At 37.6% G+C, this 15,491-nt stretch overlaps 1 protein-coding gene across 11 annotated transcripts in view; it reads right to left on the reverse strand.

The window, feature by feature from the left end:
- Nucleotides 1-15,491, reverse strand: part of RBFOX2 (RNA binding fox-1 homolog 2) — a 176,694-nt gene that overhangs the window by 92,527 nt on the left and 68,676 nt on the right. For 3 of the 11 annotated variants that reach the window (XM_072420195.1, XM_072420190.1, XM_072420191.1), the window contains exon 1: nucleotides 1,724-1,920. The exons of 1 other annotated variant lie outside the window; for it this stretch is intronic. In XM_072420195.1, coding sequence (XP_072276296.1) covers nucleotides 1,724-1,768 — 45 coding nt within the window. In that variant the 5' untranslated portion in view covers nucleotides 1,769-1,920. Of the gene's footprint in view, nucleotides 1-1,723; nucleotides 1,925-15,491 lie in introns of those variants that run through there. 7 more of the 11 variants (XM_072420189.1, XM_072420185.1, XM_072420186.1 and 4 more) reach the window with 4 other exon arrangements.

Raw genomic sequence — 15,491 nt, forward strand, 5'->3', positions numbered from 1 at the left:
CCAGTAAAAGAAAAATATACATTAGATTGTTTTTTAATAGATCAATGGCTTGTGTCATTTCTATTACACTACCTTAATATTTCTGTGTTATCCATTTCTTTTCACATTGCTTTTCCCCCGTAACATATCAGATGCGGCACAAGTAATTTGTAAGGAGGTTGTAGAAAGCACAAATGGGGGAGGATACATTTGCTGTAATAGCAGTTATTCCTGACAGTCTATAACCGTCTCCTGAAGCATGTCCCCAGTCTCCATTAACCACTATAGTATGTCTGCAGTTTCCAAGCATCTCCTATATCATGTCTACACCTTTATTTGCATTTTGTACAATGATTGAATATTATGTGTGGCCCTTTGGGAAGGTGAGGGCCATTTTATCATAGGAATTGGTCACTACTGTTCTAGATCCCCAACTTATAACTGCAGTATTGTTGTTCTAGATGTGTTTCAATTTCAAGGGAGATTTGTATTTTAAAAAAAAATTGTAAGCTAATGGAAATTAGTTTGCTTGTTTTGATGGGATACTTTGAATAAATTCGGTATACTGAGCAGTACATCAAAAATTATACTGATGTAGAAAACACATACATGTGCACAGATGATCTATAGCCTCTTTGTAGTCTTATCATATCAAATCATATTTTAGCCTTTCCCCAATTTTGCTGATATTATTAGCATGTATTTATATAATGCCAACATATTACGCAGTCACGTCACTAGCTATTCCTCAGAGGGGCTCGCATTCTCCTGTCCCTACAATAGTGATACCTCATAATAGAGTCTAGGGCCAAATTATTTTTTGAGGGGGAGCCAATTAACGTACCAGTATGTTTTTGGGATGTGGGAGGAAACGGGCATGCCTTGAGGAAACCCACGCAAACACTGCAATAAATGCTACTACAAATAAAAGAGGTAATTACCGTTAACACCATTAATGTACTTGCTCCTGGGCACATAGCTAAATAGACAGATAAATAATTCATATTTGAAGAACCGGGTAAAGCTGCCTATGAGCCATAAAATGTGGTCAATCAACGCAATACAACCACGCTCAGGCTCTTGCAAGGGGCCTAAACAAATGTAAGCTCTGCTGCGCCATGATTACAGTGATTTATATAAGAAGAGAATTGAACAACCAATTGGCCATCCCCAACATCCGGTGGCTGGTGGGCCTGTTTAGGAACACCCACAGATGTGATGAGATCATGATAAAATGTGCTGGACTGGGCAACTGGGACCTAAACCTCGTCGGTAGCCATAGATGTCTGCTAAACCAAATTCTCCTGACAGAGGACAGCACTTTTCAAGGACAATCTGATCAAAATGTAGACATACAGAAGCATATCCTATTCCCAAGACATTCCATGGGGTTAGGTTACAGCTTGCCACCGAGATGTCCCCGTCACCCATCCCGCACGCTGCACAATCAATCATTATCTGTACTATTTATACCCAATATACCACATAAATCACGCCTGGGAAAGTATTAGCCAGATTAAATAATGGCGCCATTCCCAAAATTAATAGAAACAACAACAACAACCTGGCTATGAATATACACAGTAAAAACATTCTGTAAACAAAGTGAATGTGGATTAGAAGTGTGGATCCAAGTTTACAAACACACAGGAGATACAGGGGAGATTTATGTGGGGAATATTGTGTGATGAGGACTAGTAATAGGAGAGGGGTAGAATGATAAATAATAGTACATCTATATTACCTGTACCACTGGATAAGGATATTCCATGCAGTATACACCAAACATGTCAGAGCCCACTGTGTGAGCAGGGATCCGGGCTGTGGGGTCCACCTTTGCAGAGTCTCAGGTAGATTGGCAGGAAACTAGGCAGGGGACATACACGGGAGAGAAGGACGCAGCGTGTGCCGGGAGAATTAGGGAGAGATGAGGCGATTGGGACAGCCGGGCTGTGTATGGGACAGCTGGGCGGAGAGGAGGGGTATTGGAGGGGTGTAGGGGGAGGTAATGGGGACAGGTGGCTGCTCACACATCCCCTATGGCCATGCGTGTGCCTGACAGGCATAGAGGGAGGGATGGAGGAGGAGAGAGGGTGGAGGAGAACAGGAGCTCTGCTATTTGCGCTGTGAGACCTTCTGTAGGCTTGCACCTCCACATTCAATCACAACTCCTTAGTAAACTTAACACCCCCCAGCCCCCATCTCCTGACAGCTGCTAAGGGCATTGGGGCGACAAAGGGGAGCGAGAGAAAACCGATCCCCTCCCCCCCTCAGCTGTTCCAGTCATACTCGCAAGGATTAGGCGTGAGCGGACGTTATATCGGAGAGGGGCCGCCTGAGTGACAGGGACAGGTGAGGGAGCAAGGGACAGGGCCACACCATTCTCCTCCATGCCTTCCAATAATATCAGCATGGTGTGTACAACACACAGCTATATCTCCTTTATAACATAGTATACATATATGGCTGCCATACAACACACAGCTATATGTCCCATATAACATAATATAGATATATGTCTGCCGTACAACACACAGCTATATCTCCTTTATAACATAGTATACATATATGGCTGCCATACAACACACAGCTATATCTCCTTTATAACATAGTATACATAATATCAGCATGGTGTGTACAACACACGGCTATATGTCCTATATAACATAGTATAGATATATGGCTGCTGGGTCATCCAGCCTGCAGAGCTAGGCATTGGGACCACCAGGACCTCTATATATTTATTATATATTTATTTATTATAAATTTATTATATACTGATACTATATTACATGGGAAATACATATAATGTGACCACTAGGACCCCTATATATTTATTATATATTTATTATATACTGATACTATAGTACATGGGAAATAAATATAATGTGACCACTATGATCCTTTATATATTTATATATATTATATATATATATATATATATATATATTATATACTGATACTATAATACATAAGAAATAGATACAATGTGAACACTAGAATCCTTTATATATACATTATATATACTGTTACTATAATACATAAGAAATAAATATAATGGTAAAATACAGTGTGACACCAATGTAGAAGGTATATGAATCCTGTTCTGCCATAATAAAGCCATAGGGTACACAGGGTCACCTATAAAACCAGTCATGCTGTAATATCCAGGATTCCTCATTCCTGTGTTATGTACACAATCAGCATACGATGCCAGCCAGGTATACATTGAGGTGATCTCAGCAATGCAGGCGTTACATAAAATAGGCTCAAGATGTAGATTAGGACAGATCAATAATTGTATTTTATGGTGTCATCTCTGCTCTACATCATTGACCTCTGCCAACTCACAAACCCCATTCTGAAGCCATATAGGATTTGTGAAGAACGCATTTCTCTTTAATGGGAATAGCCGCTCTCTTGGTCCATTGATTCTATGCTGCAATGGGTTTTGTTAGGCTCATCTGCCAATGACTGAAGGCTTGCTACATAAAAAAAAATTCAATACAGCCCTACAAAAATCTATTGTCAGGAATGGTGATGAGTATGTCTGTACTTACTACAAGGAAGAGCCAGAGAGACTCATTGGGCTGATTTATTAAAGCTCTCCAAGGCTGGAGAGGATACACTGTCATCAGTGAACCTGAGTGATGAAGAAAACATGGAATGGATCTGGTCAAGGATTCAAAATATTTGCCAGCAAATATCTTTGAAGAAACACATTTGCCAGGTCACCCAATCACCAAGCTTCACTGATGAAAGTGTATCCTCTCCAGCCTTGGAGAGCCTTAATAAATCAGGCCTACTGTTTAAACAAAACCTGCATGGATGATATGGGACTGAGGACATTATGGAGCACACAGAAAAGATCATTTTGCTTCAGTCAGGAAACAGTAAGCATGGCCAAGGGGTTTATAACAGTGGAATTGGCTTAACAGGAATGAATGAAGAAAACTGGAATCTAATTGCTGTACAGATTGAACACATATTCTTGTTGCACAGTAATTAGGGACTGTTTGGTGGATTCGAGACAAAATATCACAGACACTCATACAATTCAAAGGATAGACAATGCAGACCCAACCCTTTGTCATAGCCTACCCTAAAGAACTTCATGAAAATAGATAGAGACTGCTTAGCAACCTGCATTTGTTAAGACCATGAACATGGTTAGGTTTATGTAATCTACAACATAGCATGAAGTGTGCAGTGTTCAGGAGAAATAACCCCCTTAGGTTGGTGGTCATGGAGAGTTATTGGTGACTGACCCCTTATAAAATAGTATTTAATTGTAATTTGCCAGTCGTCAGTGACCCCCAGGACATTGGTGCTTAATGGCCAGTGTACCCATAACATAATAGTAGTCAGTGTAGCCAGCTCCACAACACTATCCCCTGCCTCCTGGCATTTTCTGAATGATCATCCACCCTGGTATGCTGGCATACAGCAAACAATGTCACTTAGTGATACGCTAGACCCAAGGCATATGCCATAGGCATGGCAGATCCCATCTACGTAACAGCAACAATATATATAATATAAATAATATTGTATTTATATACATATTGTATGTGATCCATGTACCTGTGTCAGACATCATGGTCAGTAGAGTTGATGTTCACCAGTGGGGTGAACATAAAAAAAATCAAAGGACCCCTTTAACAGCTTCTATTTCCATATCTTACTTTTACCAGTCCCTTCTACCTCCATAGCATGGTAGCCTGTAATGATCTCATACAAATACCATCTTATACCATACCTCTTAAAGGTATCTAGGCATGCTAGGTATTTCAGAGATCAGACCTCTGCAGGAACATCCCTGCTTCCATGTACAGAGCAAAGCTCCTATGGGATTATTTACAGGGGAGGGGCTTTTTAATGTTTTTGCTTCTAGAGAAAAGTCAGTGCATGTACACAACACTTCTGGTCTTTGGTGCACAGGAGTGCAGCCATTTCTTTTTTCCAGATCTGTGGCCAAATAAATGTTTCCAGTGCCATCCTAAACAAGGGGCTGAAAAGGTATAGAAACTATTTGTTATCTTTGGATTAGTTTTGGCTGACATAATTTTACATACAATGTACCCTGAGTTCTGGCCCTGAAAACTGGTTAAGTCACCGCCATATCTTCCATGTATTTGTGTATATAAGACTTATATCTATGCCTTAAGCTACGTACACACTTCCAATTATTATCGTCGGAAAACGAACGACGAACGTTCCTGCACAATATATATGAACGATCGTATAGCACCGATCCTGCACATAGAGGTAACGACACGATCGTTCGTAGATATTGTACACACAATAGATACGATCGTTTAAGCGATAGAGGAACTATGTGCACAACAGGAAAGTGAACGGACGTTCGTTCATCACGCATGCTCTGACCATGGACGATCAACGAACGACCGTACACACGAACGATGTTCAACGATCGTCGCCCAATCCGATCCGCCGGTCCGGTCGTTCGTTTCCAACAATTTTCCTCGTTCGTCGGCGTCGTTGGTTACTTTTTTACCAACGATTTTTTGCCCAATCGATCGTTCGTCGTTCGATTGGAACGATAAAAATTGGAAGTGTGTACGCACCTTTAAAAATGGGTCCTCTGAGGCCCTGCAATGTCATGTATTCTATAATGAAATAATAACTTGAATGTACTGTTTATTTAAATTTCTTTTGTTCATACAAAGGATTTATTGTTACGACATTTTTTATGGTAAATCATTTGAAAATTAATTGGGTAAGCACTTTACACCTATGGCATTTCTTGGAGTGTTCAGTGTTAGGACAATCACACCGGATGCTCCAACAATAGTCAGCCATCATATGTACATCCCATCTACCCCGATACTGTCCTTCCATGACCTTCAAATCTTGGTGGAATCGTTCACCTTGCTCATCACTGACCGCACCAAGGTTTTCTGGGAAGTTAGAAAGATGGAGCAGGGAAGCCCTGTTCGTATCTAGGAGTCGTCCGTATGTTAGATGTCCTTAACACGGGGACTACCTGTATACAGTGTGTGTGTGTTTGTATATAAGTGCATGTTGTGTAAATGTATTTTTGTGGTAGTTGAATGGTGCATTATAGTGATGGGGAAAGTGAATCTGTTGTGCTTTTGGTACACATTAGTTAACACACTGCACTGTGGCAGTGTGCTGCATACAAAGGTAAATATATGCTGAAGAGGGGGGTAACAATTAAAGCAAACCTATTGCTTTGTCCTGAATGGGCAAAAAACAGGTTGGCTTTAATTCTGTACCACCTCCTAAAGTTATGTTTGTTTGTGGATGCTAACGAATCACAACAAATTTCCTGAGTAAAAAAAAAAAAAAACAGCTAAATTCAGAACTCCTCTACAAGTCACTGCAATGCTCTCAGTGCTGTGCTTCTCCAAACAATGGAAAAATATTCTTCTAGTTCTAGTGGTAGAGGTGGCAGAGCTCCAAACTCGATTCTTGGAAGTCAGTATTTGCATATTAAGTGACCTAGTGGCTCAGGAAAATAACCAGAGGTATGGTATTGTATGTTAAAATCAGTCTTTGTTTAATCCCATTTGATAGATGCTAGCATGAGAAGAACCAGATTAGAGAAGAATTTATAGAGTATTAATCGAGCATCAAGAACTTTTCCTGATGCCCTTAAAACACTGCAGTCTAGGAGAGCTGGATGCATATCTTAATAGGGATGCTTGCTGTGAGTTTAAACACTTTCAGGAGGCATCAGATTTAGGCAATGGTAAAGCTGCCAATTGCCTGCTAAAAGCTTGCTTAAAAGTAGAGAAAGCACTGAATACCCCTTTTATTCATTTTTTTTCTTTTCTTTCTTCCAACTTGCCTCTCCATACCAATATATTTCTTTGTAAAAGAAATGGTCAAAGAAAATTGCCTACAGTAACCAATCCCATTTCATCTTTCAAATTAGTAAGACACTTATTTTATCAGTAACTTTATCAATTTACTTCAGACCTCTCAGTTCTGTTGTAATTGTCTATAAAGAAAGCACAAGGTTAGCAAAAATCCAATGGCTGTGATGTAATTTGTGTCAAACCCGAATGTTTGAAGTTGAATTTTACTAAAAAGCAATAGGTTGTTTTTATCTTATGAAGATTAGGAGGAAAATGAATAATGTAACAATACTGCAGGCTTCTTCATTACTATGACAGTGTAGTAATTAGCAATGTATGGAACAAATAATCCCCAAATATTAGTTTGGGTAAAACTTTATAAGTATAAATTTTAATAAATATTTCTATATACAATTTGGTTCAGAATATTTTTTTTCTTGTTTTCCTCCTCTAAAACCTGGGTGCGTCTTATGGTCAGGTGCGTCTTATGGTCCAAAAATACTATGTAAAAGCCACGTTAATAAATTCCTCTTAGTGTTGCTATACTTAAGTGGTAATGAGTGACAAATACCCAGCAAACAGTAATTACACAGTATCATTCTTGTAAACAATTTCTGCAAGAAGAATGTTGTCTCTTTTCTTGATGCATTTTTTCATATGGCTTCCTCAGGGGAGGGCAGAAACTTTGACCAACATATAATATAATATGAAAAAACAGACAATAAGAATATGTATGAATAACTGCAAATACAGATACATATACACCAATTACAAATCCTTGCACAACACATAAAAATAAATATAAATAAATAAATTCTCATGACAATATATGAAAGTATTTGTCACTCATTACCACTAGAATTGAGCCATGTAAAATGAATTTATTAATGTGGCTTTACATAGTAAATGCACTTAATTTTTCCCAAAAAGCCTTTTTATTCTCTCCTCATTATTTCATTACCCAAATGTAGCGTTCTAAAGTTTCTTTAAAAAGTTTAACGGGTTTGTTCAGACCTGCGGTTAATCATCAAGGAACCTTTTCAAGAAAAATAGCCTGGTTTTTGCAGGCATATGCTACTGCTTGTATAGGCATTTTTTAACCACCTGGGCGTTACACTGATGTCTAGATTTCTGTTCCAAAAGAGTTACACTGTTTTTCATGAAATTTTTTTTTTTAAATTGTAGACCTGTAACTTAGAGAAATATGTCCGAACAGGGTTCTAGCAGATACCATGAATATAAAAAATGTTTGAAACACACAATCATGTAAAAAAAAAAAAAATACTTTTAAAAAAATTAAATAAAAAACACAAAAATCAGCTTAAACAAGAATACATAAATAAATGAAAAATACTGAAAATGCGATAATTCGGTATACTGTATAGTAATATATTTTTCTAAAACACCTCCCTAGTGTCCAACGTTACATACCTATAGACAAAACCACATAAATATATTTTCTATTATTTTGTATTGGATTGGATACAGGACTTTGTATTTAATCCAATACAAAATGAGCGTTTGAATTTACCAGTTATATACTTTGTATTTATTTTATATTGTTTTTTATTGGATTGGATACAGGAGTTTGTATTCAACCCAATACAAAATGTGTTTGAATGAGTTTCAATTTGAATTTCCCGCACACGCGCCGACGTCATCGCCGAGGGACACGCACACGCTAAGGACGGAGAAGAAGCCAGCCGGCTTCTTCTTCTCCGCCGGCTGGCTTCTTCTTCTCGGAGAAGGCACCCGACGCTGGAGATCGACGCTGGAGGACGACTCTGGAACACGACGCTGGATGATCGCAGCGGGACCAGGTAAGTGATCGATAAACCCGAACTTTACTCACTGTATTTTCATACAGTGAGAAAAGTTTGGGTTTATCAATAATTGTAATTTTTTTTAACCCGAACCAAGGTCGGGTTTAGCGGTAGGGTGGTTAAACCCTAGTTAAAAACAAAAGAAAGAAAAAACTAAAAACAAAAAAAGCTAGGTACTAACCATTAAAAAAACACATAAAAGCACATGTACAGGCAGTTGCAAATGGCTGTACAAGCCTTTTTAGGCATTTTTTAAACATTTACTATTTAAGTCCATGGAGGGGACAGAGGTGGCAAACCATCCTGGACGCTGTATTTAATGTCTAGAAAACAACATTGGAATGTTGTCAACTCCTGACACCTGTGAAATGATGAAATGATTTGGTTGAGTTTGTCAACTGCTTATGTTAAGCGTTTAGAAAAAACCTTAGGTCTGCACAAGTCTTCAAAGAGTTAAAATTTTCTTGCATCTAAGACATCTACAAGATGCAATTTGCCATGTTAAAAATATTCAGTATAAGGCACAGAGAACAAGAACAAAATTCTTTATTGCACCTGTTAGTTTAGAGACACCAGTAGATGTGTTGGTCTCAACAGATTTATATTCCTTTAATTACCACTCGTCTAATATATTTAGATAGCTTGTACCGCTCTGTACATTTTCCCTTCACTGGAATTATATTCTGTAAAAAGAGGATATACACTGTCATTACCCTCTAGTTCAGGGGTTTCAAACTCTGGCCTGGGGGCCAAATCTGGCCCCTAACGTCCTTTTTTTGGCCCCCAAAACAAACCTAAATATAAGCTGCAGCTGGCCCGCCGCTGCATTGATATAGCGCCGCTACTACAATTCCCGGCAGCACTCGCGTCTATAGACCAGCGGGCTCTCTGCCTTTGCGTGGCCCTGTATTGGACTGTTTTATAGACACAAATAATGCTGGGAATTTTAGTAGCGGCACTATTTCAATGAAGGGGGAGTTTCAGCGACGGGCCACTCATAAGATTTAGCTACGCATTGCCCACGTCTGGCATTTCCAGTACTTCCCCTCAGCTGTACTTTTCCTCGCTACTCCAAGGCATAGACTTGAATGGTTGGATTTTCATAGACGAATATTGTTATCATTATTGTTAGCCTGTGCAAAAAGGTTACATACCTCTTTCTCTATTTTAAGCTTGTTCCAGATTGAATATGAAGCAAAACCTCTTGGTTTCAATATGAAAAGGGTTTATATCTAATGAGAAGGAAAAATTTCCTCAATTCTTTTTTACATTTCAAGGTTGGCCTGCGACTTTGTCTAAGTTTTTAATTTTGGCCCTCTGTGTATTTGTGTTTGACACCCCTGCTCTAGTTACTTGCAAAATAATTTTCCAGAAGTGCATGGGTCCACTAAAAGATACTAACTTAAAAAAACAGTTGTTAATGCAAATGAGGCTTGAAAGGGTTTCCAAAAGATTTTAATAGATTGGAACAAGAAAGGTACCTAAGAAATTGTAAACGTATACTTTGTACCTTGGCCCTTTTTGGGGCCTACGATCTTCATGCTATAATACTGAGGTGCGGCTACCTGTGATGGCCCTGATTTCCAAGGATTCAGATTCATGTTTATGACAAATAATGTTTTACATTACAGGCTCAAATTGAACCTTTGGTTGTTCTACACAACGTCTGTTGGTAAAAATCCTAAACCATCGAATTTCTGTGGTGTAAATGAAGCAAATATCCCAAAACATAATGAACCCAGACTGTGTTTAGCACTAATTCACAACTTCTGTGAATGTCTGTAAACAGGTATAGAAAGCATTTATCTGAGGTTAGTGACAATATAGAGGGGTCACAGGTTAACTAGTTACTAAATATAAATGCTGACAGAGTTATCTTGACTGTTCCACCACTTTGTCTGGTAAATATATGGCAATCTAAAATTAAATCTTGCATAGGCACTTACAAATAGCTTTAACATTCTATTGTGAAATAAACTGGTAACTCTTCTACAAACTTGTATAATGGTAAAATAGGATGGCCATAGAATCTTCTTCAATAAAGAAAAGAAAGTGAGTTATAACAGACTCCAGGCTAGATATAGTTTAGCACAGTAATCCAAGTAAATTGTGATTGTTACTGTGCACACAAATGGGTATTATGTCAGCAAATATACTGTGTATTTGTCACTCATTTATATAGGTAATGATAAATGTAAAAGAGATTATATAGTCAGATTCTATTGTATGCCTAGATTAACACTGCATGTTTGACAAAACAATGTATAATAGATATAATTTACAATGTATTATAGCTTTACATATGATTGCAGAGGATAGGCATTTTCTGTGCAGATACATAAATTCAGTAGTATTATTGTATATTTAGTCAATGACATTGGCACTAGGCTGAATCAAACTATCTATACTATTGTACTACTGTACATCTACAGTCAGCATTGACCAAACAGAACCCAGGTATTTGCTCTTTGCAATATTTGTGACGATTTTACAAACCCTGGGCAGAGTTGATTGTGCTACATTATATATACGTTTGGGTTATGCCAACTTTTTGTTGTAGTGTCTCTGCTCTGTTAAAGAGATTTCCCCTAGCTTTGTGTACTACAGTGTTCAACCCAGAATTGTAGGTGGGTGGCAGCTCCTGTATTGTGACCCAACTCTTCAGTAAGTACCCAAAAACAGCCAGGTGGTGCACTCGGCTATAAGAGGCTAGGGAGAACACTGTACTAGTTATATTTCTTTGAGCAAACAGACAGTGAAAGTAACTATCAATTCATAACAATAATAAAAAAGCTTTATTTAGTAGAGTAATGTTTACACCTTTTCAGTCTGTGTTTTTGTTGCAGATTTTACCTTACTTCCTCTCTGGTAAAACCTTTGTCAGCAAGACAAGTGTCTATTTGAAGTGAATCTGGCATTCACTGAAACATTCCCTGATGAAGAATATCCCAGGTCCATGTGTTACAGTATTGTAGCAGTATTTTTATCCCTACCAGGGAAAATCTCTGTGAATGTTAGATTTACTACTTTTAAATAGACCCCATAGTGTGGATAAATATTTCTAGCAGAGTCCCTGATAGCAAGAAAAACCTGACAGGGGTAATAAATTCTATAATAAACCCATAAATCTGACTTACAAATTAAAGAATTAGAACTTCAAAGTAAAGTATTAGATTATTATCTGATTACTTATAAATATAGTTGGTTGGGAAATTTAATATTTCCAGCAAAAAAAAAGAAATTACTAACACAAGGCATTTTTAGTACTTTAAGTTCAGGCATGCTGTAAAAAGCAATGTAGCTCAAGCTAAGTTTAAAATACCATGAAAAAAGAAGTGGTGATTCATAGGAACACCACAAAACTAATCTCACATAATTACTTTCTATTACTCACAAGCCTGGAGAACATGGTTTTGTAGGACTGGAGAGATGACATGTCCTCACTGACAGAATCCAAGTGGAAAGATATTTCTAACACATACCCAAAAATAAACTGTTAACATAAATGCACTACCATCATAAAAAAATCAATCAATGTGAGACAATAATACAGGACTTCTGCAAAATGACAACTTTAAAAAAAAGATAAAAAGGTGGATTAAAAGAATTACAACATTATCACATTCCTACATGGCAATGACCCAAGTTACACAGGGAAGTAAACACAGGAGTGGCTTAGGGACAACTCTGTGAATGTCCTAGTGTTGCCCAGCATAGCCCTGACTTGAACTCTATCGAACATCTCTGGAGAGACCTGAAAATCGCTGTCTATTGATGGTGCTCATCCAACCTGACTGAGCAGAAAATCCCCCAATCCAGGTTTGGAAAGCCTGTGGCATCATACCCAACAAAAAATAGATTATTTAATTGCTGCCAAACATGCTTCAACTAATTCAAAGCTAAGGACTGTGCTGCAGGTTTGGCCTCAACATTCATTCCAAAACTGCACAGTGCACAGCTCACTACACAGGAGAATATTTATACTGCAATAGGTGCAGTTTTGTTCAAAGCCCCTGGTTTTCTATATTTGGGCTACTATCAGTTTTTCCTCTTTTTTTTCTATGCTAGCAACTTTAATTATTGTTCCAATAATAGTTGGATTTGCATGCATACATCCGGGATGCCACTGCCACAAGACAGCAGCTCCCGGTCTAAACTTCTGTTGAAAGAAGCCTATAAAAGACTTAACCCCTGGTGAAAATTACTTGATAGTCTATATCTGTACATTGTGGCAGCACTCTGTCTGGATTATGTCATAAAGCTAGCAACAGCAGGCCCAGACCACAACCACTGCCTTTACTCTCATCTATGGAAAGACCCAGCATTCTGGTACAAATTTGTCACACTTTATTCCTTTAAAAGACACGGATGTATGTAACAATATCCACATGGATGTTTGCAGATATCTCTATTTTGAAAGTATTATTTAGGTCATCCCCAGAATCTGAATTTAGAGATTCTAAATTTTAGGAGAATTGTATTTAGACTTGCTTTAACCTGAGCCTTCAATTGAGAAAAAATACAGCCGGGTATATAATTTCACTCAACCTATCTATGGGTGTTAATATTGATACAAGGTAATTCATCATGTATAATGTCTGGAAGTAATTTGAGTTGCTTTTATTATAATGCACAAATATATATCCTTATATATCCTTACAACATTTTGTATCTGGGTGGCACATAGCTTCAAGAACCATAGTTTTTACCCCGATAAGGCATTATTTGCAAAATGCGTTGGGTCAAAAAGACTAAAAAAAGTGGAGTACAAGGACTCATTAATTTATGATTAAGTATCATTTATTGTTACTCATTATTTATTGATGTATTTTATAGACGCTATTGTTACTTTTGTTTGTTTACACAATTTTAAATGTTTGTAATATTTATATGTAACACAATTTTGACATTGTCCACTTTCAAAACCCCTATTACTAGATTCATCTCTAACCATGTAGGTAAACTTTTTCTTAATATTTACATGAATTTAAAGGATCAGGCAAAAGATACAGGGTACATTTTCCCTTGATCCTAAACATGCATACATTTTGTTTATACAAGATATGTTTTATAGACAACATTGACATTAAATTGTGTAATCATTTTAATACTCATCAGGAGTAATGGTAAAATGACATAAAATAGGAAAGAGGGAAAGCAAGTTAGAGGTTTGGCCTGAAGGAGGCCAGTCTTAAAGAAGTAATACACTTTCTGGAGATGTGGGGAGATTGATCTGAGTAACTGAAAAAAGGAGAGTGAAGACCCTAATCCAGAATCTACTTATTTTGTAGCACAGTCACCAGGCATGCAGCCTCATTACAAAATATGGGGGATATATGTGGGATAAGTTTATGAAGCCTGATAGGGAACCTATATAATCTCAAAATGGTTTTGTAATTTACATCTTTCTGGGGACATAAACCACTTTATAGTTTAAAAATTTTACATTGCAATTTTTCATAATATAAACACTTTCCATCTTACATATATGGATAATAAAGGAATCATGAATCTCAAGGAGTCTCATGAGAGAATTGGAAACATTATGCATGGATTTCTACCTGGAATGCTAGTTTCCTGGCTATCATTTTGACCCAAGACGTTCATACTTTCTGACACACAGATCAGGTACAGCAGAGATATAAAGCTCTGATTTTACCCAGATTCTAATCTGCATTCTTTTTTCCAGGGCAATGACTTAAATATTGAAAGCAAGAGAAATCCATGAAACCATTATATTGGGGAAGGTCAGTTGTATTAGAGAAGGACACTGTATTTCTCTAAATACAAGTTTTCTTTGTTTTTTTAAAAAAGGTCTGAATATCCTGTCCTAACAATATTGAGCTGTTCACTGAAACAGAGGCTACTTCTGACCATTTTGATGTCCTTGCTGTATCCCTCCATACTATTACATACTCAAAGGCAGGTTTGCCCACTCTTTCATGTATATCCTTTTAGTCTTTCATCTTCCTTTTTTATTATTATTAAATTGCATATTTAGTCCCAGTAGGAGTATTTTCATGTAATAGAAATGGCAATGTTTAAAACCAGCAGTCTGATGATAGTAAACTGTAATATTTTGTATACTCACACTGCATCTTTATTTCATATAAGTTCACTTTGCTTTGAAAATGTCATCCGCTCCCATAGACCTGCTATTTCTTTAAATTGTGTTGAGTTATTTTGTATTGTAAACTATTTATGCACAATTTCACAACTTGGCACATTTTGTGGATGCATGTAATTTTAGTTTTTTTTTAGAATATGATAACCAAGTGAAATGTAGTCACTTGATACTTTGTTTCATTTTCCCTGAAAAGATGCCCAACATAGAGACAAGGCAAAGATGACCTCCAATTTGGTGTATAGAGAATAATGCTCAAGAATTCACAGTTTTATTAGTTTCCTAAAAATTTCCTCAAGAAGCACCAACAGGTTGAATGTTTTCCTGGAAAGTTCACATATGCACAGAAAGAGTAAGCAGAGTTTTAGCAGTGCTAAATGACCCCATTGCCAAGCTATTCATTTATCCCCCTAACCGCTAACCCCGTAATTTTTCGTCTTAAAAAAAAATGCTATTTAGGATAAGCCCGTATTTTTTCGACTTACCTTTAAATCCCACTTACTTGTGCTCATCCAGCGTCGGGTCCGTATTCCAGCGTCGGGTCCGCCGGCCAAGGTCCCGCTAATCGTCCCACGTCGCTCTCCGTCCAGCGTCGGGTGCTTCTAACACAAGAAGCCGGTCAGCGGAGAAAAAAAAAGCCGGCGCGTGTGCGGGAAATTCAAATTCAAACTCATTCATTCATTTTGTATTGGATTGAATACAAACTCCTGTATCCAATCC

This window comes from Pyxicephalus adspersus, chromosome 8 (assembly GCF_032062135.1).
Source record: "Pyxicephalus adspersus chromosome 8, UCB_Pads_2.0, whole genome shotgun sequence".
NCBI classification, from domain to species: domain Eukaryota; kingdom Metazoa; phylum Chordata; class Amphibia; order Anura; family Pyxicephalidae; genus Pyxicephalus; species Pyxicephalus adspersus.